The following is a 25,340-nucleotide window of genomic DNA, read 5'->3' on the forward strand; positions in this document are numbered from 1 at the left end:
CTCTCAGGCCTTGGTTATCATGAGACCTGGCATGGCTAGGATTTTTTGTTTTGTTTAATTTTTTGTGATTAATGTATGTTTTCAGCATTCTTATGGCCATTAGGAGCTGCAAGTGCAGTGGTTGTGCAATATTATCTAAGTGCCGTATCATCTTCATCACAAAGAGTTGTGAAAACTACCAGTTCTGATAGACTGTTCTTCATTTGTTTATAGTATGGAGCTAGTAAGAGTAAGATGGCATAGAAGCACTTTTATGGACATCATATCTAGTCAAATAATAAATATTTGTTTTTATATATGGTGTCTCTTATCTCTGTTCTCAAAGTCTTTATTAATGTATTTATTAATTTAATTTCAGTGTATCTTTGAGGTTTTACAGGTAACAAAAAACCCCAAACAAACCCCAGAACTTATTAGACAATAAGACAACAACAATTAGACAATAACAGCATAGTATAGAATGGCCACCAATCCATACTTTAAAAATCTCAAAATACAGACAGAATTGCAATATGGATGAGCTGAATTATTGGGGGGAAATTCAGTTTTAGAAATAGTCAGCTGATAGAATAAGCTAGTATATGAAACTCTTAAAAGGCAAACCTGTATTTTTAAAGTCGCTATTATAAAGTATTTAATAAATGTGTCACTATTACTATAGGAGGTTAGTAAAGCTTTCAGTTTGTAGATCACTGTCTTTTCATTTTTAAGACTTAAATGCTCTGCTGCTTAAATTCCGTTACCATTACTACTCAGACCAGATGTTTTGTAAGTGCTAGAATTTGAATGAATCTTTTGCCCAGTAAAAACCAAACATACCATTCTCCCAAACAGCATATGAACAAAGAAAATCAATGTGTTTCATCATTCCTGTTCAGCTATCTGGCCTAGCTTCATTTCCTTTGATGGAAAAATGATAAATATAAATTACAAAGTGAGGCAGCAAATGATTTTTATCTGTTAGTTAAAACTAAATTCTTGACACCAGTTCTGTTTTCCAAGATTTTAAACATTTAACTTAAATTGTGAATTTTGTGCAAATAATTTGTTTAGTACAGTAATTGGAACAGAGTATTTTTTCCAGAACCAGTAGATCTTATTCTAGCTGCATGTTATAGCACAGTAAAGGAGCTCCTTTAAAACTGTTCCTAACCATTTTGGTTCCCACCCCTGCCTCCAAAAAGTCAACTGACAACATGTTTGGCCTCCTCAACATATATACATCCTGTATAGTGTTTATATAATGTTTCTAAATTAATGTGTATCTTAATACATATATTTAAAAAGAAGTTAATTTTTTACTTGCTGTTTCCCTGTAAATGGCAGATTTTGGACATACCAGCTATGTATTGTAGTCTTTTGAATGGTAACAAATCACAGACTTTAAGAAGGGACAGTAATTGTAAGTTGAGTTTTGTGATGAGCCCTTTGGCATTGGTTTGGAAATCTCCCCACCAAGTTGTACACATCTGGGAAAATCAGTTTATATTTATTGAGTAGATTCAATTTTTGGTTCAGAAACCCCTCTACTGAGAGTGAATCTCCTGTGATATTATTGGCCACCACTGGACTGGAGATGAGAAGGGTGAAGATGGCGTCTATGTAATTTGAAAGTAAAGAAGAGAAAGGGTGGGATGACTTACTTAAAACAAAAAAAACCCCAACAACAGCAAAAAGCAAAAAAACCCAAACCTGCTGAAGATCCTTATTACTTATAGGGCAGAGACTGGGGGTGGCTGGCATGAAAATGGGCTACAGGGATTCAGTAGTTTGGGTGAGGAACAGAGACTGACTGTTCTGAGAGCAGTGGAGCAGGAGTGAGGAAAAAATTACCGGTGGACGTCAACACTGGAGCAGGGATGTGCAGGTAGTGTCAAACTGAAAGCTGAACTAAAAGGTTCATTGGAGAGGAGGTTAGGAACAGGGCAATAGTCTCCCGCTTGCCCTTCCCTTTTCCAAAGTATGGAGCAGGGGGAGTAAAACAGAAATTGGTAATGGCTCAATAATGAGATGAGGATTAAGAGTAGTAAATGATTTCAAACTGATGGAAAATCAAATTGGTCAAAAGACTGGTTTTGGCAGCTTGAAATAGGGAAGAGATTAGGAATATCCAGATGCTGGAAAGTGTAGGTTTTGGTGGGTGATGAGGACAATTGTCTGCTTTAAAGTCTATGCTCTCCTTTGCACCCTGGAAGGAGAACCTAAGGCCCCTGAAGTGAAGCAAAGTTGCAAAATGTTTTAGCCTTCAGTACTAATCCAAAGAAAGGATGATGGTTTACTGTAGGTTAATTGTATTGGTTCAATTGGCGGAGACTTCTGCGGTGCTTCCAATCCTGCTAATTTCCCTGTGGGAGTCAACGTGTCACCATATGGTAGATTTTCCTTAATCAGTTTTCCACCTGCCCTTACCAAGGTCATATTCAGAAACTGTGTAACTTAACAAATCTACCTGCAGTCATCTAGGAGCATGTATGATGTCCTTGGTCTGTTTTGAAGTCTTTCTGCAGTATATTTGTGATTGTGGTTTTAGTATTACTGCTTCACTGTGTGCATTTTTCTTATGAAGAGATGAACAGTATCTGTGTAAAGCTGGGAAAAAGTTCACTTCAGTGTGGTATTCTTACAGGAGCAAGTCTTTAGAGGTGTACTTAACTGGAACATAGGTAAGCTATTCCAGGGGTCCATTTTTCAAGACATTGTTAGAAACGTCAGACCTGTTCTTGAACATTTATCTCCTAGCAATTTCTACTTTTAATCAGTTAATGGCAAATAAAATTAATTTGGATAATCTCCGCATTTGCAGTAGTATAGAAAGACACTACTTCTTTTAAAAAAACAACAAATCAACCCCCCTTTAAAACAGGAAATCTGTATGAATAGATTGTTTTAATTTTGCTTTTATTATGTTTTTGTCATCTATAGAAGATCTAACGTTTTATCAAAAAAGTGTGTATTTCTCTTAATGGCTTTTAAACACGTATATTTGCCTGAATGGTTCAGAAAAGCTATGTTGATAAAGTTGGAGATTTTTGGTAGGTTGTTATTTTTCATTGTTTTTTCTGAAGCATCAGATGTAAAGTTTTGGTCTGTGAAAGACTTTTCACTGAATACTATCAGTTACTAACTTTTTTTTTTTTGCTAGTCATGCTTATTCAGCTGTTCATGAATTACTGTATAATTTCAAGATGATGTAACTCTTGTTAAGCTCAGGATGACTTTTTAGCTATTAACTTTTACTGTAACTGTTTCAGAGTAATCTTCAGCCTAATGAAGGAGGGTTGAAAGCCATATTGAAAAACTTGAAAGCCAGCAAGATTTGGAGCATCTAGCGCTTTTATCATGTGACAATCATTAATATTAATGAACTAAAATGTTTATACACCCTGGTCTCTAGTGTTCTTTTTGATGTTAATTACTTAACAGTAGATCACATAAATTCATTCTTGGTGTCAGACAAGTAAGGAAATATTTCCTTTTCATTTAACTGTGTCCCTTAGCAACATAGTAGGTCTTATTAGTTGATTAATAACATGTATTTTTGCTGTGTTTGCTATATACAAATGTTTGTCTTTCTGTCTTTTTAAAAAGCTCTGTGTGGACCTTTGTTACTAAGTTCAAGCAAAAAATAATAAAGATGTAAATACATGGCTATATGTAAGTATAATTAAGCTTAACAACATTCTCGAACATGTTAAAGCAAAGTGGTTTTTTTTGTCTTCCTCTTACTAATGTGAATCAGATAGAAGGGACAGTATGTTCACTTGTTCCTGTCTCTGTGGTACTCTGCGTTCCTGACATCCAGGAACTGTAATCTGTCATGTGCTGTCATCTCTGTTTCTTCATTCCTTTTAACAAAGACAGTTGTGAGGCTAGCATACTATCAATAGTTTTTTAATTAAAAAAAGAGCTGTTGCTTTCTAAGGGGTAATTCCATCTCAATCTGTAATGTAGGGTTTTTTTCTGTTGAAATCCATGGAAAAACATTAGGATTTTTTTACTTAATTCATAAAGTATACTCTTTCCTGCTTGGCTCTTTAAAAAGGGTGCAGATGTGTAGGAAGTGAAAACTTAGCCATAGCAGTCTAGCTTTGCAGATAGTGTTGAAGACCCTTAGTTGGCATAGTTGTATCAGCCATTGTCTTTGATAGGTGATTTTTCCAGCATGTGAGAGTTCATCCTGTGGTTTTGTTCCTATGATTTTCACGCTTACAATTGTATGATAGCTGTAGCTTTTTTTAAAACCAATGAAATCATGTTATATTAGTAGCATGTATCATCATGTATTTTAATATAAAATTTATGAGTACTGGTAGGCATTGCTTAAGTTGTATCAGAAATGTTACTGCTGTGTACAAAGAGGCCTTTCCGTCTTGTCAGCCTGTCTTTTTGACCTTTGTGGGTTTCCAATAACAGGGGTACAGGTGAATATTGTAACAGGAAGAAAAGAAACTTTCTGACCTGTAATATGATCTGTCTGTTTGAAGAATGCTTCATAGATCTGTTTATCTACTGCCCACAGAGGGTAAAACCTTTACACAGGATGCTACTGTTGCACTGCCTTTAGAAGAAAGGGGACGTGTATTCCCTGAAAATGACCCTGAAATTCATGGCTGAATGTCTTGAGCAAAATGCAAGTGGATTTATTCTATTGAAGCTGATTACAAAGCTTTAAAATGTTAGAGTTGCATGGTTTCTGGGATTATTACTCATCTTATTCAACTGTTTTAAAAATTTAATCAGGAAGGTGAAACTTTTGCTGGATCTGCTAGTTTTTACGTATCGCCAAGTTCAAAGATCCTGAAGGATACGTTTTGTCCTCAAGTACAACAAATTGTCTCTAAGTGTGTGTCTGTAAACCTTTTCTGCATCTATGCAGAGATGTTACAATGGCAGAATTTGGCCTTGTCTTTTAAAATCTATTCTTTTCCGTTGCTGCTACTATTGTTGGTATCCTTTGTTTCTGTAGCTGAGATGGGTTTTTTAATGACATTTAAAAAAAATTACTTTTTTTTCTTCAGCAGCTGTAACCAGAAATACATAATAGGAATCTTTATTTGTTAAAAGGGATTGTGAAAACAAGCTAATTAAACATAATGCAGTGTTATAAAGACTGTAGTATTTACTGCTTCTGTCTTATGCCAAATTGATCTTTAGTTCTACAGTTTCTATATGAGTAAAAGTGCTATTGACAGATACGGTTTACCTATGTAGATTCATGGAGAATTTTCTTCTAAAACCTCCAACACTTTATTGTAATACTAAACTGTAAGGATATTTAAAGCAGTTATTATTTAATTTCCCATGCATATTGAGTGAGAGTGCTTTTGAAAAATCCCTGAAAAGCAGACCTAAATACAAATCTTGTAACCTGCCAGAGTCTTTTCCATTTAAATTTTAATGTTACATTTCTTTCATACTTTTGTGTTTCCTTTGAAAGAAAAACTTTCCCAGATGGCCATTGGAGGGTACTGAATGTGACCAGTAATTTTATGTAAGCATTTAGGTTCATAGCTGCTGTCAAAATTCCTTATTTGGGTATTGGATCCTTTGCAAAGGGTTTTTCATTTTTTACCACTATCTTTACACTATTAAATGAATGCAAGTTGAGGGTAAGATTATCTGCAAGGTCATAGTGAAACTTAAAGCATGATGGACAAAGTATACTTACCGAGGTTGGAACTAGAAATAAACACACAAAGGAAAGTATATGACCATACTGATAGTTATAAATTAAGTGTCAAGGTTTCAAATCTGGGAAAGTATCATCAGAATTTATAAAGTTCTATTTAAATAGTCCATTCTCCTCACTTCAGACATCTGTTGCTGGTTATTGTTTGAGTGACCACCACGTACATTATACAAAAAGGAATGTGTTTTTTGTAAGATCTCTGCTAATGTGGCAGATAAAATCCCAGTGTTTGATAGCAGTGCCAAAGGGCAAAGAGGTGCTGAACAATATTCCTCATCTTTACCATAACTTTCCTTCCTGGAAAAACAGGCTTTGACAGTGGGAAAATGAAGACCAAGATAAGGAGAGGTGGAAAGAGGCTTGGGAACTGAGAGTGATATAGACCAGAACTGTACTTCAGCAAGCAGGGGAAAAAGTCTTCTCTTATGTTGATGAACCAATAATTATTTTTTTGTTGATTACAAGTTTGAGTTATATCTCTTTGCTATGGTAATAAATTAAAAGGACTAGCAAGTTAAGAAACATTTGTTTTTGTTGGCATGTAATGTAAACTGGGCCTAGTTTTTTACAGCTCTGGCAACTGATCGTTGACTTTTTTTAAAGAAAAATGCACTATTTTTATTAATGCAAAATGCTGTATCACTCTCAGAATTTCATTTTTCAGAGGAGTAAAAACAAAATGATGAAAATTATTTACCCTTATGGGATACGAAGTAGTTGATAGTGATGATTGTCTTGTTTATTGATTATGAGCATCAAATTGCAATGCAGCAGGTAGAGACATTTGCGTGTAAACTGTATTTCTTTCTCCCTTACAAAGCTAAGCAGGTATATGGAGGTTGTGGAAAACTGTACTGCAGACATGTTAAGTAAATCAATTTTAGTTTTCCATTTTAACATATTGCTGGATAGACATTGCAATTAAGCAAGATTTAATTCAGCTAGGTGACATCTTAGGTGCTTGTTATAGGTGGTATACCTTACTTTACTGACCTGCTTTCTTCTGTCAGTTTTACTATAGCACTCACCCGTTTAGAAGATGCATTAAGCAGGAATTGTGACCTTGGCAGGCATGGAGAAAGTCTTGAATGATGAACTTAAACTCATGAAAAAAGTCATGAAGCATTAGGAGACCTATGGCAATTTTTTGCGATAGACTTACTGATACAGCAAGGAGAAAAAGAATCTAATAAATGTAGAAATATATGTATCTTTTGCTAGAAAGTGATAAAAATAAAAAAATGTTAAGGGGCTGTGTTACACAAGATTTTCATCTTCTGTACAGAAGGCGAGTCTTTTTTTCAGCAGTTTGGTTCAGTATGGGGGGAGTCTGGGAGACGAGTGAAGCAGAATTAGTTTCCTGAGGGGGAAAGCACTAGCTTGAGCATGATTCTGTCTCTCTATTTGTACACAACAGAAGAGGGTACTCAGATGCATTTGTAGAGTTTTGCTGTTTTCTAAGATGTCATTAAAAAGCTGACATTTTTGAAACATACACATTAACTTTGGAAACTAATTTTCCAGTTTCATAGTGTTCTTAGCTGCAAAAGAAACAATGGGTTTTAATATAGTTGCCTATTTTAGTTAGTTGGTACTCTGCACTGGAATAAGTACACAGAAAGCCAGATTTTAGCATACGTGTGAATAATAAACTTTGGCAAATTGTGTTCTTTTTAAATTGCCCTAGTTCCATGTATTTGAGAGTGCCTCATATGATAGGACTAGAAGGTTGTCAGATCAATGTCTAACATCTGTAGGAGGCAAATTAGCACAAACGCCATTAAGGCAGAATGAATGGATATATACAGATTTGTGTAGTACATTGGGAAAGTCAGAACCCCCATTGTAAAGAGTAGTCATGCATCACAGCCTCCTGGCTTCTTTACAGGAACTGAGAGTGTAAGGAACAGGAAAATGTGGTTGCTATAACCCATTTTGATTCTTCAAAAGTGATTGACAGGGTGCTTCACCAAAGTTGCTTTAAGTGAGCTGAAATAGAAGGTCCTTACATAGATTACCTGACTAAAGGATAAAGGGAGATGGAGGCAGTACTGGACATAGATTGCCTGACTGAAGGATAAAGGGAGATGGAGGCAGTACTGGAGTGAAACGGGGTACTCCGGGGTGGACACCGTTCAGATTTGTAAATGACCTAAGAAGGGAGCTGAATAACAAAGGCTTGACAATGAAGTACTGCAAAAAATCTCAGACCATTGACTGACTGGTCAATAAAATGACAGATGAATAGGTAAATTCCACGTATGTGGGAGTAAGGGAGAATTATTCCAAACTTACAGATACAGGTGATGGGTCCTGCACACAGAACCACCACACAGGAATGACTTCTTAAAGTTTATAATATTTTCTGAAAGCATCAACTCAATTCACAGTAGCATTTTAAAAAGGAAAGTCAACCTGCGGCATTAGTAGGAACGGAATGAAGAAAACGTAAGTAATACCATCACTGTGCCATGGTACAAACTGAGGGCACATCTACTTTTTAAGCACTGTGTATGCTTATAGTTCTGCTTAGTGGAACTAAGAGAATGAGCAAGATGTGGAACTTCTTCAGTATAAAGAACAATTTAATGCTTTTCAGCCTGGAAGAGAGAAAGCTGGAGGTGGGGGGGTGGGGAACAATAGTGGTCTATTAAGTCATGGATGGCGGGAAGAGATTAATAAGAAATGACTGTTTGTTCTAATTTAACAACCAAGGGCATGTAATTAAACCAACGTGATAATTTGAAATGAACTAGAAGATACACTTCCTCATGCACGTGTGGTTGGTTTTTGGAACTGCTCGCCACAGGATATTGTGGAAGCAAAAATTCACTTGGTTTTATAAACCAGTTTAACAAATTTTGGGAGAAAACAATCACTGATGACTTCTAAATACAGATACAGCCTATGGGATAGAAACGCCCGGAATCTTGTGTTGCTGAATGTCTAATACATCGACTGAGGAAAGTATCATTATTTGCTTATCTTTTTTAACCTTTTCCTGTAGACATAAACTACTAGGCACTGTCAGAGCATATGGGTCATTTTGGACCTTTGGATTGACCCAATATAACTTTTTATGTATTTAAATTGTACATTTTGTTACATAAAATCAACACTATTTATCACTTTAAATGATTTTAATGTTTTCCATGTGTTAGGATTGCTGCTAATTATCACTGGAACTTAACTTTTATAAACATAATTGTGGGAAATATTTCCCACATATTCCCAATTAGTAACATAATCCATGGGAAATTTGAAAAAAAAATGGCTTTGAAATTAAAAGCTTCAACTTTTTTTAAATGCATTCCCAAATATCAGTTGAAATCCTAGGTACTGATAGTCCTTTTTAACATTACTAAAATTATGTCCATTTTTTCTTTGAGACAACAGCTTTTTTGATCTAAGTGAAATAGGTAATTATTTGTTGAGAATAATTCAGTCTTCGCCATTTGCCACCTCCCAGTTTTAAAATAGGACTTATCTGAAATCTGGGGAGCATGTTGTTTCTATTATACTTCATGATAGGTGAAAATGAGCAATGTGTTAACCATACTGTCTGTACATTGTTTTAAAAACAAGTGTTTTCCCTTGGGTTTTCATTACTTAATTGACCACATGTGAATATAATACCTATCAATGCACTTAGTGTGAAAAAGAATTATAGAAACTGACAAAAACAGTTATAGATTAAACTATACTTCTGTAAAGTATACACAGTTTGTTTCTTTCCATGTCCATTAAATATTTGTTTTCATGTTAAAAGCAATCCCACTTAGTTTGGATATTCTTTTCCCCTAGTGGAAGAGACTTGAGTTGGTTAACTCATTTTACAAATCTTTAGAAGAAAAATGGTAGGCATGTGCCCCCCCAACCTGAGAAACTGAGTTGTAGAAAGAGGAATATTTGCAGAAGGATTCACTTTTTTTTTTGTTACAGTCTTTTAATGTGCCTGCTAGGTGCATGTAAATACTGATTAATGTGTATGGTTGAATGCTGTACACACCTGTCTTTGTTATAGGTATGTGATGTGTTACTGGGTGCCTCCTGAAGGCCTGATGTTAGAATGGTCAGGTGTACTTTTTCAGCTGCATCTGATGTAAGTTAAGAACTACTCATCCACCACCTGCTTTTCATTGCCCTATTCTCCTACCAGAGGTTACCACTTCTTAAGTTCGTTAGGAGAGATACATGAGCAGTCCCACCTTATTTATTTCTGTCAAGCTCAGTACGTTTTAGTATGCATTTTAAAATAGATGTTATATCAAGACTGGTTTAGTTAGGGGATAGTTACACCTGTTCACTTCTGGAAGAAGTAAGATGGTGGCAGAATGGGCAAGGACAGACAAATGGAGAAATAGCTTCCTTAGCAGGTTAAGTTTTAGTCTAAGCAGCCTTTCTGGTGACAAACACCTCCACCAGGAATCAGTGGTACGTTTCACAACTCATTCTTGCTTGTCGCTAACTCTTCAGTGTTGAACTGTGTTAATATTTTACATATTTTTATAAATCAGTTGTTGCTCCTATTCCTTTTATGTCCATTTTTCTTTTTATTTATGCACAAAGTCTGTCTATTATATATTCTGTTGAATGCCAGATGAAAACATTTTTTTCCCTTGGACATTAAAAAAAAAAAAAAATCTTTTGTTTTCCAGCTGGTAATTCCTTAAGGTTTTTGCTGATCTCTTTCCATTTTGAAATACCATGTATTATCCATCCATTTGATTCTGCTTTTTCAGCAGTAAGATTTAGAGCATCACTTGTTGATTTGAAAGGCTCATCTGTTTCTTCCCTTGTACTTTTGTAGATAAAGCATTGATTATTTTGTTGAGCTTTCCTCTGCTTTGTTGACTAGATATGCTCCCAATAAAGAGAAGGGTTTTGTCCAAAGGGTGTCACTTTTGTAATATGCCTTTTTCAGAAGTGGATCACTTTTGTCTTACATTATTTCTGAAAAAAACTTTCATGCAGTTCTGAAACTTTCCTGGCTTAGCTTTGTTTCAAAGACAAATTAGTTAAAATACAGAGTTAAAAAGTACTTTTTTTTCACTTGGAAAATGTAACGTTTCAACCATTTAAGCAAATTTAACAATATTGAGAAATTTGGCTTTCTAGTCCTTTTTTGCAAATAAAAAATACTTTTGCTTTATGTATTTGTCTTAAAGTCTGAGCATGTGTAATCAATGTATCTTTAATCTGTTAAATTATTTTGGCATAAAGATTTAACATCTGCAAATATTTTATATTGAAACATGGACTGCAGATGTTTGGTTTGGTTTTCTGTTGCCTCCTGCTTCCCTCTTCAGTAGCTGCATGCTGCGGTAGGTAACATCTTCATGAGAGGAAGGGAAGTAAGTAAATTTTAGGGCAGGTGAGACCTTATCTCTTAGTATAAAAAGGAGTCAGAGGCTTTGTGAAATAATTGCAAAGTTGGGGAACGTGGAACAATTTCCTGTGCCGGACCAGCCCTCACTTCCCCGTTCTGTTTTTGTGAGAGGGAAGTCAGCCCATCCCTGCAGCTGTTGTACAATAAATTCAAGAAATATGTTACTGGATGCATCATATGCTTGAGAACTGCTGCACCCTTCATCTTAGTAATGTGCATGTTACCTTACCAAACAAACATTGTGGTTTATCTCTTCGTCAACTTACGAGAATTTTGTAAAATGTGTTTTCCATGCTATCCAATGGCTGCTGAATTTATTTCCTCTGACAGAGTTTACAGCAAAAGATACTGAGGGTGGTGTCTTTTTACCCTAATTTTTATTGCGCTTAATTTTCTAGTCATGACTAGCATATGCAGAAACACATGAAATCAGGTGGTACATTACTCCAATGTAAGCTCCTTAGCTGTCCTGTATGGTTCTTCTTTTCATATGCTTAACAAATACATCAGTAGCTTGCCAATGCATACCTGGTGATCTTTTGTTTATAAAGTTTGGCTTATTAATATTAAAATATAGCATGTATGTGAAAACCTGTGAAAATTATTTAACAGGTTAAAAGTCTGAAAAAGGCCCTCAAGCCTTTTTAATACTGGCTGTAATTTCTTCAGAAAATTATATTGTCACTTTACAGTTCGTGATTTTTAGGTTTGTTGGAAGCTTTAGTCATCCCTGCTGTTTCTTAGCAGGACTTTAAGCAAGCCTTTTTTGAACCTCTAATTATTCTAGTTGTTTTAAGCAATCACTAGACCTGTGATAGTAACTAAATTGAATTTCAAATTTAGCTATTTCTATGAGGAGCTATTGAAGAAGCTGGTAGTGAACTAGGTACTTCTCTGATCTACGGTGCAGAAATAAAAGGGAGTAACTATCATTGTTAGAATTACCAGTTCTCAATACTTAATGTGATGATACCTATTACTGTAGTATCTGATCATTACAAAATGAATGATTCAGACATGCAGAGCTTTTTGTACAGGGTGCATACTAGTTCCTTTGTCTTTCCACCTGGGTAAGAAACTAAATCCCAGCACTTTCTAGAACCACAAAGGATGTTCCAAATTCCAGTTCAGTACAGCAGTGATGAGGCCATTCTTCTTGTCATGAATCACTTTCATAATACCAAACTTTTATTGGTGATAACTTAGGGTGAGAGCTAGGTAAGGTAGCTCTAATCTTTATCTGCACCCACTTACCAAAGACCAGGTGATACATAACAATGTGTTATCCTGTGGCACTCTACTGGTGTGTCCAAGCCCTAGGAATTGTCCTTAAAATTTATGATTAAGAATTAATTACGTTTAGATAGATTGTGAGTATGTTCAGCTATCCAGTTAATATGGCCTCTCACCCTCCACAACCCAAAGTGTCGTAAGTGCAGGTTGCTGCTGAGATTAGTATTTCTTCATCTCTTGCTACCTATGATTTAAAAAATACCATAGTTTTTATAATAATATTTTACGACATAAGGGTGAAAGCAGCTTGTTGGAATTCAAGATAATAACAAGATAATTTGAGATAAATACTGTGCTGCTATTTCTGTTTTTCTGGATCAGTTCTGACACAGGCAGGGACACGGTATATATCCTTTCAAAACAATGTTGAGATTGCACTGTTACTTGGAGACTTTGCCCTGAAGAAAAACTTGCTTTTTTGCAATTGTTTGAGCTCCAGCTTCATGGCTCCTTTCAATATGTGGGCTACAAAACCTCATACAGAACTGGGATCAGACCAGCACAGATTGACAACCTAAATTAAGCTTAATTCTCTCATGCAATTTAGGCCTCTTTTTCAACATTGTACCTGGTTGAGCAGTTCTCTGAGACCAGTTGAGATGTTTAGATTAAGTAATTACTGCTTAGCCTGACTGTGGGTGATGAACTGAAGGGCTCTGTTGGCACTGAAGCATTCTGATGTCGCTAAAAACATGCAGGTCCTTTACCTTGGCAGATACTTAGGGTGTTCTTTAAGGAGTTGTCTTCATTAATTTATTTTAATCTGTTGATTTGGGTGGATCTCTCACAATTAGGTGCTTTAACAACAGCGTAATAGTCCTTAATTTGAAAGTCTTCCAGTATCATATGCAGCTCTATCGGATTTGAAACTACTTGGATTTCTTTACATTTTTCTAAGGGTTGAATCATTCACAAGTATTTTTTGTTTTCTTTTTCTCCATCATTTCTCATGTTTAATATCCTGTCCATCTGCATGTTTTAAGAGTCTTAAATATCACCTTGATGTTGCATCCTAGTTTCTTGTTGTGTTCTCAGACCACATTTCTCAAAAGCTTGTTCTGAAGGCTTGTTCTCTGCTTGCACGTCTTTGCTTGGCATGGGAACCCCTGAATGCAATTGTAATGCGCCTATAGCTCATTGACTGACTTTTCAGATAACTGCTTCTGTTCTTCCACTAAAACACCAGAAAGTTAAATACTCCTCTCTTTAGAAATTTCTCATACATAAACTATACTCCTAAAAAAGTAAGCCAACCACTTGCGAAAGATTACTTAGATACAGCTTGTATTCAGGTTGTAAGAGGGGGAATTTCCTCCCTGCTTTTGGAAAGTCTGAATCCATTTTAGGTTGTCCAGGGATTCCTGCTGAATCTGTGTGTAATGTAGTACAGCTTAGAGGATAGATCTTCAAGTTAGACCCCCTCGTGCAATTGCTGTTGATCTATTGCTCCCTTTTTACTGTTGCAGAGTGATCCTATCGATTTTTGAAAGCAGGGGACTAAAAAGATCTAGGCAATGTTAGTTGATGGCTATAATCCTTCTTTAACAAGACCAGCTATTTGTCAAAACTGTTCTACAGCTCTAGTAAATAAAATAGAATGCCATTTGAGATTTCTGAAGGGCAGCCTTGTTGTTTGCCGGATGATCACAGAACTGCAATACACAGCCCAGGTACTGTAAAGTTTTCTGAAACATAGCAGAGCTCAGTTTGTTGGCATGAGTTTCTGGTTACTCTTCCAGTTGTGCACATCTTCCATCTTTTCCCCTTTTTGTGATCTGAGATCCTGTAGTCCCATTTTGTATCCAGTACAAGCAGCTGTGAATTCCCTAATAATATAGTGAATGGCTCAGTGTTGAGGATGGGTTTGGGTTACAGCTTATCTCCTCAGAGCCATGCAATATTTATAACAAACTACAAGCTTTGCAAAATTTCCAGAACCAGTTATCCAGAAAACAGAAAAGGTTTAAAAGTGGACTAGACTTTTTTTTTTTTGTGGACATTTGCTTCTTATTGAGCATTCTGAAGAATGGACTTGTATCATAAATTCCTCGAGGGTTTCTGCTTATGGCTCCTTCTGGAGTCTTCTCTCTGTTCTGCTCTTTTTCTGAATCAGCTGGTGAGAAATCCTTATATAATCACCAGTTCCTCTGGTTAGGTGACCTTCTGATTAATCTCATGACGGTAAAACCAATCACTGGTGACCTGTTGGTTTCTAAACACTCTCCTGAAATTCCAAATTGAAAAATTACCTTGCTTTGAACAGTAGCTAAAGAGGCACTATTTCTGTGCAACTTGACTGTATGGTGGAAGAACCCCCCCCCCCCCCCAACCAAACCCTGGAGATTCTGGAAAAATACGTGGAAAAGCTATGCACATACCAAATTGTAACTTTATCTACTTAAAAAGAATGAGAAAGGTACAATGCCAGGTGTCACGAAAACTCCTTTGCTCCCCTATAGCCATCAGCAGTGGTGGTGGCATAAATAGCTATCCTGACTCGTGTTTATGCAGGTTGAGGCATTTGACTAATGGAAAAGTGTGTCCTACATTTTGGAAAACTCTGTATATTACCTTGAATCATAGTGCTCCTAGATATGCTTGTAAATGAAAGGCAAATTAATTTTGTATAATGACAAATATATTTCCTGTGCTGTATGCTCACTTGCTTAAATGATTTTTGCCTGTTGCTATTGCTGTAGAAGAGAAAAAGTCAAAATACTGAAAAACATTGGTGCTAAATGTATAAACAAAAGGAAGACGTATCACTTTCTCCAACATAAGAAGGACATAGACCTGTGGGAGCAAGTCCAGAGGAGGGCCACAAAGATGATGAGGGGGCTGGAGTACCTCGCCTATGAAGACAGGCTGAGAGAGTTGGGGTTGTTCAGCCTGGAGAAGAAAAGGTTCCAGCAAGACCTTATAGAAACCTTCCAGTACCTAACGGGGCCTACAGGAAAGCTGGAGAGGGACTTTTTACAAGGGCATGTAGTGCTAGGATAAGGGTAGTGGCTTTAAACTGAAAGAGGGTAGATTTAGATTAGATGCAAGGAAGAAGTTCTTCACTATGGGGGTCGTTGAGGCACTGGACCAGGTTGCCCAGAGAGGTTGTGGATGCCCCATCCCTGGCAGTGTTCAAGGCCAGGTTGGATGGGGCTTTGAGCAACCTGGTCTAGTGGAAGGTGTCCCTGCCCGTGGCAGGGGGCTTGGAACTAGATAATCTTTAAGGTCCCTTCCAACCCAAACCATTCTATGAATCTATGAATTATGTCTTTGGAAGCCCTTTTCAGCATTGTGACATTTTTGAGTGGTTGTTGGGATCTAGTCTATTTTTTTGAACTATTGACATCATCTGAGTATGGAATAGAATTATCACTGTAACTAAATATTGCACCTTTCAGGGAAGAGATCACATTAGAAAGAAATAGTCCCTATATGCTTAGCCTGGAAAGCTAAAGTTTTACAGTGTTGGGCATGCTTCTCTCCCAGTGGAACTGCGAAATGTGTTTCAAAATCATCTTTAATTAAAATTTATTATAAATGTCGTGGTTTAACCCCAGCCAGCAACTAAGCACCATGCAGCCGCTCACTCACTCCCCCCCATCCAGTGGGATGGGGGAGAAAATTGGGAAAAAAGAAGTAAAACTCGTGGGTTGAGATAAGAACGGTTTAATAGAACAGAAGAAACTAATAATGATAATACTAATAAAATGACAACAGTAATAATAAAAGGATTGGAATGTACAAATGATGCGCAGGGCAATTGCTCACCACCCGCTGACCGACACCCTGCCAGTCCCCGAGCAGCGATTCCCCGCCCCCACTCCCCAGTTCCTAAACTAGATGGGACGTCCCATGGTATGGAATACACCGTTGGCCACTTTGGGTCAGGTGCCCTGGTTGTGTCCTGTGCCAACTTCTTGTGCCCTGGCTGGGCATGAGAAGCTGAAAAATCCCTGACTTTAGTATAAACACTACTGAGCAACAACTGAAAACATCAGTGTTATCAACATTCTTTGCATACTGAACTCAAAACATAGCACTGTACCAGCTACTAGGAAGACAGTTAACTCTATCCCAGCTGAAACCAGGACAATAAACAAAGTAAGGCTTATAGGGAAAGGTACTGTCTTTCTGTAGACCAATTAATGTAACAAACTCCCCAAGCTTTTAGTACTACAAAGACCATTCTGATCTGAAGCAGAGGCAGCCAACTTCAAGCTAACTGCTACTGTTATACTGATGGTGTCACCTATGTTTGCAGCTGTCCTTCTGGAAAGTGAAAGCGTGAGTGACAGTTGCAGCTTGCCTCCTTCCCACCCACCCCCAAGAGCTAGCCGAACTATCATATGTTTCCTTTTCAACTAAGCATCAATTAATTCTGACCCTACAGCCCGCATCTGTAGAATAATCACAGAAATAGGAAATGCTAATATGTGTCTTGGGAGGCTGGCTCTCCAGTCCTGTCTGGTTTAATGATACAGCACATTTGGAATTATGTAACTGAATACAAACTCATCATGCTTATTCCCAGCATCCCAAGTATTTTTGTTTATAATGACTGTTACACTATTTAAAGTAATGCAATTTAAAGAAATAGAAGTACCCATGTAGGAGCATCCTGATTGTAAAGATGAGTATATCAATAAAAATTGTTTGGGTTTATCTGCTTATTGGGGGATTTGAGATAATAATCCACCATCTAATATGTGCTTATCCAGGGTCAAGATTTTAACAGGTTATGAGCAAATAACTTTCTTTGACTGACTTACTACTTTGCATTGGTATGCATTCTGTTTGTTACGTCTGGTTATCTTTTCCATTTGCAGAATCTATGAAGTGTTTGATGTATTTGTATAAACAGTTTGATTCCTGAAAATATGTTCTGAATCAGATGCCATTATTGTACAACAGTAGACTAACAACATTCTGAGATCATTTAAAGCCCTTTGTTTAATAACACACTGAATGTTATTAGACTGTTAGAGTAAGTATGTTAACATTAAAAACCAGCTTGTAAAAATGAAGACTTTTCACATTCTAGAATTATGGAGGATATCAAATTGGTGCATCTGTTTGTCTTTAATTTTTCAGTGAAATGTTTTTCTACTGATTCTTGACAAAAGTATTTCCTTTCAAATCAGGTGTTCGGGTTTCAGTTTTGACAATTGCACCTCTAGAAATCATTTCCAGTGCAAATTTTGAGATTGAAAACATAAAATTAAAAATTTCTGTTCTTTTTGTTTGCCTTTCAGTACCTAGGTGTCACAGATTGCTTCTTGTAGCCACAATGACTGCAAACGCTTAATTTCCTCTAAAATAAAAGCTAGTATTTTCATGGAATTGCATGTCTTCAGAATAAAAATAAAAATTATTTAGAAACTTTTATAAGATCATCAAACTGCCAATATAAACAGTATAAATTTTTCTTCCACTTCCCTCTGTTCCCCACAATTACTTGTATTGGAATTTAGTCTGTCCAGAGAACTCTTCCTTTGCTGCTGGAGCAGCCAAAGCTGTACTGAGCTGCTTGGTGTAAATATCAGACATAAAGCTGTACTGTGTGAAGGCATATAAAGTATAAATGCAGGTGTAGGGTATACAATGTATTGTATAATTTGAGAGTGCAAAGAAGCCTGCATAGGAGCTGTTGCTTATATCATGTTCAGGACTTAGGAAAAATAGGAGGTAAAAAGAGCCAGAAAGATCTGTGCTTGTATTCTCTTATTCCCCATATTCCTCTTTGTCTGTGACAGTTATGCTTCCCTGTGTTCTGTCCCAAAGCTATTCTAATTGAGTGGCAAAACTGTTGGCTTTTGGATGTTGAAATAGTTCCAGGTATGCTGTCTACAAGAAGAGTGCTCCAAAACTCAGAGGGATATAAATCTTCCATTGTGAAAGCTTGTCTGTTACAAGGATTTATGCATTATTCATATCTATTTGTTTTTCTTTGAAGTACTACAAATGTTTGGTATGTTTGGTCTGTTTGTAATATTTTTAAGATAATATTGAACTGTTCTGTTATATAGTTTCAAATATGGTTCGTTATTTTCTTTTTTTCAGTTGTTTCAAGATTGGCAAATGAGACAAATGTTGCCATTCAAAAGAAAATAATTACTAACATTATCTCTCCTTGAAACACAGGTCTATAGTTTGCATCTCTATCTACATATAAAGTTTCTGTAGTCAATAGAAATGATGCAAGTTAACATGTAGCATTTGATAATTTGACTTTTCTTGATGTATCAAATACTTGTTCATTGTTAAAGTGCTGAACCATGAATAATTTACTGACTTTATAATATGCAGTGTCTCCTAACTTTGAAGTTCAGTAGTCAACTCATAAGTTTGCTGGAGATGACTCATGATTCACCAGAGATTTTTGAGAGATATTTTGTCATCAATTTAAAGCTTGGAGAGGTTTGCTGTTGCAGCCATCTGGTAATTCTTGGTTCTCTGGAGGAAAGAGAAGCCTTTTGATAAAACAGATCAAAGCATTCTGCTCTTTCAGTGACTGATATCTATAAGTAACTTAGAAATTTCTCAAAATGATTTCACAATGGCGGTTTCATTTGCTAAACTTTTGTGTTCTAGTTACAATACAATATTGGTCATGAACTATATTTTAATTATATTTAAGTAATTATTTAAATACTTCTGTTCATGGATAATTTACAGATCTAAGTGTTTTGTAAACCCAGAAATTTCTAATTTACCAAATATGCTGTCATGATTAATAAAAATGATGCTAAATCTTGTCTGTACTAACTGTACGGGTAAGGGTACTCTCAAAGACTGTACTTCTGCTGTACCATAAGCCTAAGTCATAGATGTACCTCTTAGACTGTAGGAGATGTACAACTATGGTGTAAAAATATATATCATACTGTTTCTAGAGCTAACTCTGTTAGCAGTTAGAATTCTGGTGTGGCATTTGCAGATGTTTGGCAGTGAAGAGCAAATACGGAGAGAGGGAGTTAAGACAGGAAGTGTGTGCTGCAGCATCCACTTGAAATGAGACCAGTCTAATGCTGGATTGTACATACGCATTTGAGATTTGTCTGCAATCAGGATGTTGTTTCTATTCCATCGGATATTCCGGTTGTGCAGTTGCCATGACCACACAGGTCCAGTCTTCTCAAAGAGTGAGTTTATTGCATCACAAGTGCAGCACAAGCAGCCAAAACAGAATGATGAAATTGGCTTTTACCTTGCAAGTTTTTTAGCTAAAGGATGTCTGAGTGAGATTCAGTGCTGTGTAATAGTAGAAGAAAGGGAAAGCATTAGTTTTTAATGCACCGTATCTCTGTGCATGAAAAAAATCAGTATTTTTTTGCTAGAGGTGAGTTAGTGTACGGCGGAACTAAGGAGATGTGTTTGTGCTGTTCACTCTTCCTTACATTAGAAGGTCCTTGTAATGACTGATGTACTGATGAAAGAAAATAATTAAACCTCATATGTCACACTATCCTCAATTAAAGCCTATCAAGGAATTTTAGAAATAGTTGATGTGTCTTGGGATGTAGCCTGTATCATCCTAACAACTACATATAGTGATTATTAATAGACTAGCCTTATTATCATTTAACTATTCAAAGTATAGTATTGGCTAAATGATGGATGTCAATGACTATTAGGTATTTACCACAAGTTCTTCAAATTTGCTGTTCTTTACATTAGGTAGTTTGGAGAGAGGAAAATACTTCTAGAGAGGCTGAGTTTTTAAGGACTTAATAAATTTAAAATGCATATTAGACAACCAATATGGTACTAAATTCTCAGAAAATAGAGGGATGGGAGTTCGGTGAAGGAATAGCTAATTTTTCACACCTTAAAATTTGCTTGAACTCAGGTTTAAAAGTGGCATCTAGATAGTAGAAGAAAATTCCATGTACTTGTGCTTTTTATTGTTTAAACTTTTCAGTGAGCCATCCAAGATATGTCTGGTGCTCTTGTTTCTCATTAAGCCCACAAACAATGGTAAATTTTTAATTCCATACTTCATAATCTTCCACAGTTTTATGTTCTGCCTGCTGAATCTCTGAATCAGATGCATATGCTTACCTGATTGTTTACCTCCTTGTCTGCTTGACATGTGCTTCCTAGCAGCTACAGTTGAACTTTTTTTTTCTTTGTTTTTTTTTCAGTGTGGGAACTTTGCTGTTTTGGTGGATGTTCGTATTTTGCCTCAAGGCTCCAGTAAAGACACCAGCTGGTTTTCACATCATGAGAAAGAGGTACAACAAATATCAATTCTACTTCAAAAGCATGTAGCTGCAGGAAAAAAGTTGGATTGCCTTGAACTGTTCAGAATTTTTCAGTGTTATGAGAATATTGCTAGTTACACCTAACCATCAACAGTTGCTGTGGGACCCCTAAGTCAACCATGTGTGCTTTTTGAGTCACTAATGACCACTTTCAATTTGCCTTTTCATTTTTAAACTCCATGTGTGTGCATACATGCATGTGTGGAGGCTGTTTTGATTCTTCTAACTTAATTTTAAAAACTTATTTCTCATGAATGCTTGTAAATTATCCAGAGTGATATGAAACAAATTGTGACATGTATCATTTTTGCAGAGCTTTTTGGTGAAATATCTTTCTATTGTTTTTTCTCGTTCCAAGAAGTGTGAATTATGTTGCGTTTAGAGAGTGCACGAAAACATAATGAATGTGCATGATAAACTATAGTAGAACCATTGTATCTTATGAAAAGAAACTCCCAATCTTTTTTTTTTTTTAAAGTGTATCATTTGTATTTCCTGACAACAGATGAAATTTTGGAAAATCAGTGCATCAGTGACCAGCAAAATTATGAATGTAACTTTCATCAGATTCTGTGTGATTTCTGTTACAATCTTGTGATGAGTTGCGGGTGGGAGTTTTCCCCTGTTTAAGTCTGTGTGGGAACTTGAGAAGTTCCCTATTGAAAATGAATGCAGGACATGTTTCAAATGCCTCTGGAATTTCCCGCAAGTCTCCGTTATGGTAATTTTCAGCAGATAGCTTTCCTAATAATGGCATAATTAACTTGTCACTGCAGAGCATCCCCGTATGTCTCAAAGTAATACGTTTAAATAAAATTAAAAGAAGCAATAAATTAATATCCTGAGGGAGCGAAAGCAGAATATTTAACAGCATGTGGTTCATCCGATTTGTGCTTTATTAAGCAGAGAAAGAAGAAAATAGGGGGAAATCTTTCAGACTACTTTTTTCTGACTAAATTAATACTCATTACCCCTTCTATTTATAACCAGTTTTACTGTCCTGGTTATCTGACTTTTAAGTGTTTTCAAAATGTATTTTGTAAGATTGCCAAAACAAAAGATACGAATTTCAGGAAATTAGATCATGATTGATTTAATCAAGAGGCATGACAGGGCAGCATTCATTACATTTCTGTGACTGCACATTTTGAGTGAAGTAAAAAGGTTGCATATTTTCGACAACCGAGAAGTGTGATTCCAATAGCTTTACAATTCACTTCCTGAAAGTCTATGCAGAATCTTTGTTAAAGTGGGAAGAAAAAGGTCAGTAAGGTATTATAGGCAAATTATGCCTACTTTTTTTTTTATGAGAGCTTTTATATATTCATCACAAGCAGTTTTGTACATTTTTGTTGTTTCCAAATTCTGGAAAATACTAATGGTGGTACAGCCCTCTGCTTGTCTGTAGCAAAAGCAGATACCTCTTAGACCCCTTGTAACACAAACACTATTTCTGTTGATCCCCTGCTTACCCTGGGTGAAAGTCAGCGTCTGCTGTTTGTAACAAATGGAGCCTGGTGACATGGTCCCAGGCAGAAGTAGAGAGCAGTGCTGGCCTGTCAGCTGCCAGCTCCTGCTTGGAGCATGGGTTGTGTAGAGCAGGCTGGGAACTAAATGAGTGCCCATCAGCATGAGGCTGGTGTAAGAAAGTATAGTGCATGTTGTCTAGCTAAGCATTGTAGAGGCCAGTTTGCACACTGCTGTACCATGTGTTATATAGAGGGTCATCTTGGGATTGCTGCAAGATGCAAATTGAGGCATTTGGGAACTTTTGTCTCTCTCTGCCCTTCAAATTTCCCTGCCCTTTCTGTCCTATCTCTTTTCCCCCTGGAATAATAAAGTTGAAGTTTCATCTTTGTGCTTTGAGAAACATGTATTAAACTGATTTCTATTCATGTCATTGCTATGATCTCTCCATATAGAAGGTCTCAGTTACAAGCGCTTTTTAGCAGTGGAAACTACGTAGAGATGATTCTCTTGAAGCCTGTTCTTGTTTATGCTTTCTTAAATATAGGTCTGTATAGTTCTTTGTGGAGAACCATTTAAATAATATTTCCATAAGCACAACAACTAAAATATTTTCCATGTAAATTAAGGAAGTGCGTGGTAATCTTTATTGTTGCAGAAGGAACAAAATGCACACAATGTTTCCGCAGCTTTGTAGACCTTTTCGTTCTAACCTGAATGCATAGTCCTGTGAAAGAATGCATAATGAGATCACTTTAATGAGTTAAACAGAAGAATAAGTAAATACAGTATTTTATAATTGTACTTTTCAAGCAGAAAGGAAAATGTATTTCTTACTGTAAGGAGAAAATACTGTTTGAGGTTGACCAATATATGTGCATTGCTTTCATTTAGAGTAATATGTTAAAAATTTGTTGCTCTGCATACTTTCTAGATTAATCAAAAGTAAATTTTAAGCCAAGATATTTTAGTTTAGATAGTACTAATATAATTTTGTCTGTTATCCAAGCACTGTAAAAAGGTAAAAGATGTTTTTTTGTGCCACAAAGTATCATTTCTGTGAGCACATAGTTATGCACAATGGAAAATGAGAATACTGAGGGGAAAAGTCTCAAATATGTGTGTAAGTATTAATCTGAAAATTTATTCTGGTATTCAAGAGATTAATTTTTTGCTTTTACTCAATTTTTTTCTATCATTCTTCTGGCTGAAGGGTTTGTTCTTGAGTTGTATGTGGTTTTTATTGTGCTTTGCTGAAGAAAATATGAAAGATACAGACGGTTGTGTTTAGAAGCAGAAAAATATAAATGAACTAGAGAAATTAGGTTGCTGTGACCTAATTAGCTCTGAGTCTTCCCCCCAAAATTACACTGAATTGAACTAAAATATCCTTTGTGGTGTATAAGGATTCTTGCAGAGAAATAGCATGTTGACAATTCCTGGGATGATTTTTACTCATATTTTGCTTAAATACCTAATGTTATGATACATTTTTAACATGTATTTTTCCTACTTTGCCTACAAATGAAACTAATTTGCTGTTTAAAAATTATTAGTATCATAATATAATGTATTTCATCTGCCAAGTGAGAATTTCATAATGTCCTTCCTTTCTTCTTTTGTAACAAAATTGTTTGACCCCCCCCATTAATTTCCTAAATTGTGCATGCTTCACCTCTATGTAATACCTCAGTACTTAATTGCAGATAATGTTTTTCATTTTTATGTGATTTTATTTGTATTGATTTCTTCTGTGTGTCTGTGGGCATGTATGTAACTGTAGATCTAAATAGGCCAATGGTTACTCTTGCAGGAGGTCTGCATGCTGCTAGAAGAAGTTGTTGCTTCCAGGGTCAAACACTACTTGGAAGCGCCTAAACAACGTGGTCAATGGAAATCAATGGAACATGCACCATCTGGTCCTTTGTTTCTTACTGGTAAAATAAATTCTTTAAGTTATTGTGAGATAAAGTAAGATAAAGTATGGTGGAAACTGCTGTTCTTTATTTTTTCCATGAGAAATTTGCCATTGGGAAAGCCAGTAAGCCTGAAACAGCTGGTGTTTGGGTCTGAAATTACTTATGTTACTTAGCTGTGTTACTGAAAAAAGAAAGTGGGTTTTAATTTTCTGTGTTGCTGAAAAATGAGCATAACGCTTGTACTATTAGTATGAGAGCCTATCATTAGAATTAAAAATAATAATTGGTATAATCCTGGGTCCTCCAAAATTGATGGAAATCTTGCTGGTTTGTTAAGTCTCCTTTCCACTTGAACATTTAGTTTAGAAGTTTCTTATTTAAAATAATGTCCCTCTTCTGACCATCTCTTCTGTCTCAAAAAGTTGCTATGATGTGATAAACAGCATTTGTCATTTCACTGGTGTTACTGTAGGTTTGGCAGTAGCATCAGTGACCTTGGGGGTAGTGACTGTGCAGAAGAGAACAGTAGCATTAAGAGCATTTATCCAATTGGAACTTTTTTTGGTGTGTGTGAGGGTGGTGAGACTAATAGGTGCAATTTCAGTACGTGCATGTTTGAAACTACAGATAATGATCACTATAGCTTGTGCTCTAATGTTAAATCAGCTTTGGGGCTAAATGGCTTGCCAGTTTTTGTTTAATGTTATTTCACTAGCTGTTGTGGTCATCGTGGTGGGTTTTAAAGTTGATAGGCTCATCTGTTGGAGTTATATCACACAAACAATTTATTTTAAAATAGTTCTTAGGAAATAATGACTTTTTTTATTACCAGGCTGGAGCATGTTATAAACTTGTCACAGAAAAGAAGGGCTGCAATAGTAAAGCCTTGGGTTGGCTACGGTTTTTCACATTTCCTTAAATATACTGATATAGATCTCTACTGAAATATGAATTCCACAATGAATGTAATTACATACTTGCAATGTACAATCAGTATACTGATAGAAATTTTTTAATTCAGTGTCTATTATGTTAACAAATTTAATTCTGAACAAATACTTTGCCTCTCAAAATGTTTTCAGTTATTGAAAAGGTATATTCCTGTAGAATTCTAGTTGATGGTTGCAGCTTTAAACACTATAGTAATGAGTGTTTTTAATAAAGCAAATGCAGGTTAAATACTGTATGGTTGGCTTATTATTGCAAAATTTTAGGCATATGTGGGAGCTGGATTGTCATGGCATGACAAGAAGGTTTTTTTCCACCCACAAGAACACAATAGCGCATAAGGAAAAGTGCTTCAGGACACTAAAGGATTT

The 25,340-nt window shown here is 36.1% G+C and overlaps 1 protein-coding gene across 4 annotated transcripts in view; it reads left to right on the forward strand.

Moving 5' to 3' along the window:
- Window positions 1-25,340, forward strand: part of SLX4IP (SLX4 interacting protein) — an 81,495-nt gene that overhangs the window by 21,135 nt on the left and 35,020 nt on the right. For all 4 annotated transcript variants that reach the window (XM_075035467.1, XM_075035463.1, XM_075035466.1 and 1 more), the window contains 2 exons: window positions 20,516-20,605; window positions 23,916-24,039. In XM_075035467.1, coding sequence (XP_074891568.1) covers window positions 20,516-20,605; window positions 23,916-24,039 — 214 coding nt within the window. The remainder of the gene's footprint in view (window positions 1-20,515; window positions 20,606-23,915; window positions 24,040-25,340) is intronic.

The sequence above is a fragment of the Buteo buteo genome, chromosome 9 (assembly GCF_964188355.1).
Source record: "Buteo buteo chromosome 9, bButBut1.hap1.1, whole genome shotgun sequence".
In the NCBI taxonomy this organism is placed as follows: domain Eukaryota; kingdom Metazoa; phylum Chordata; class Aves; order Accipitriformes; family Accipitridae; genus Buteo; species Buteo buteo.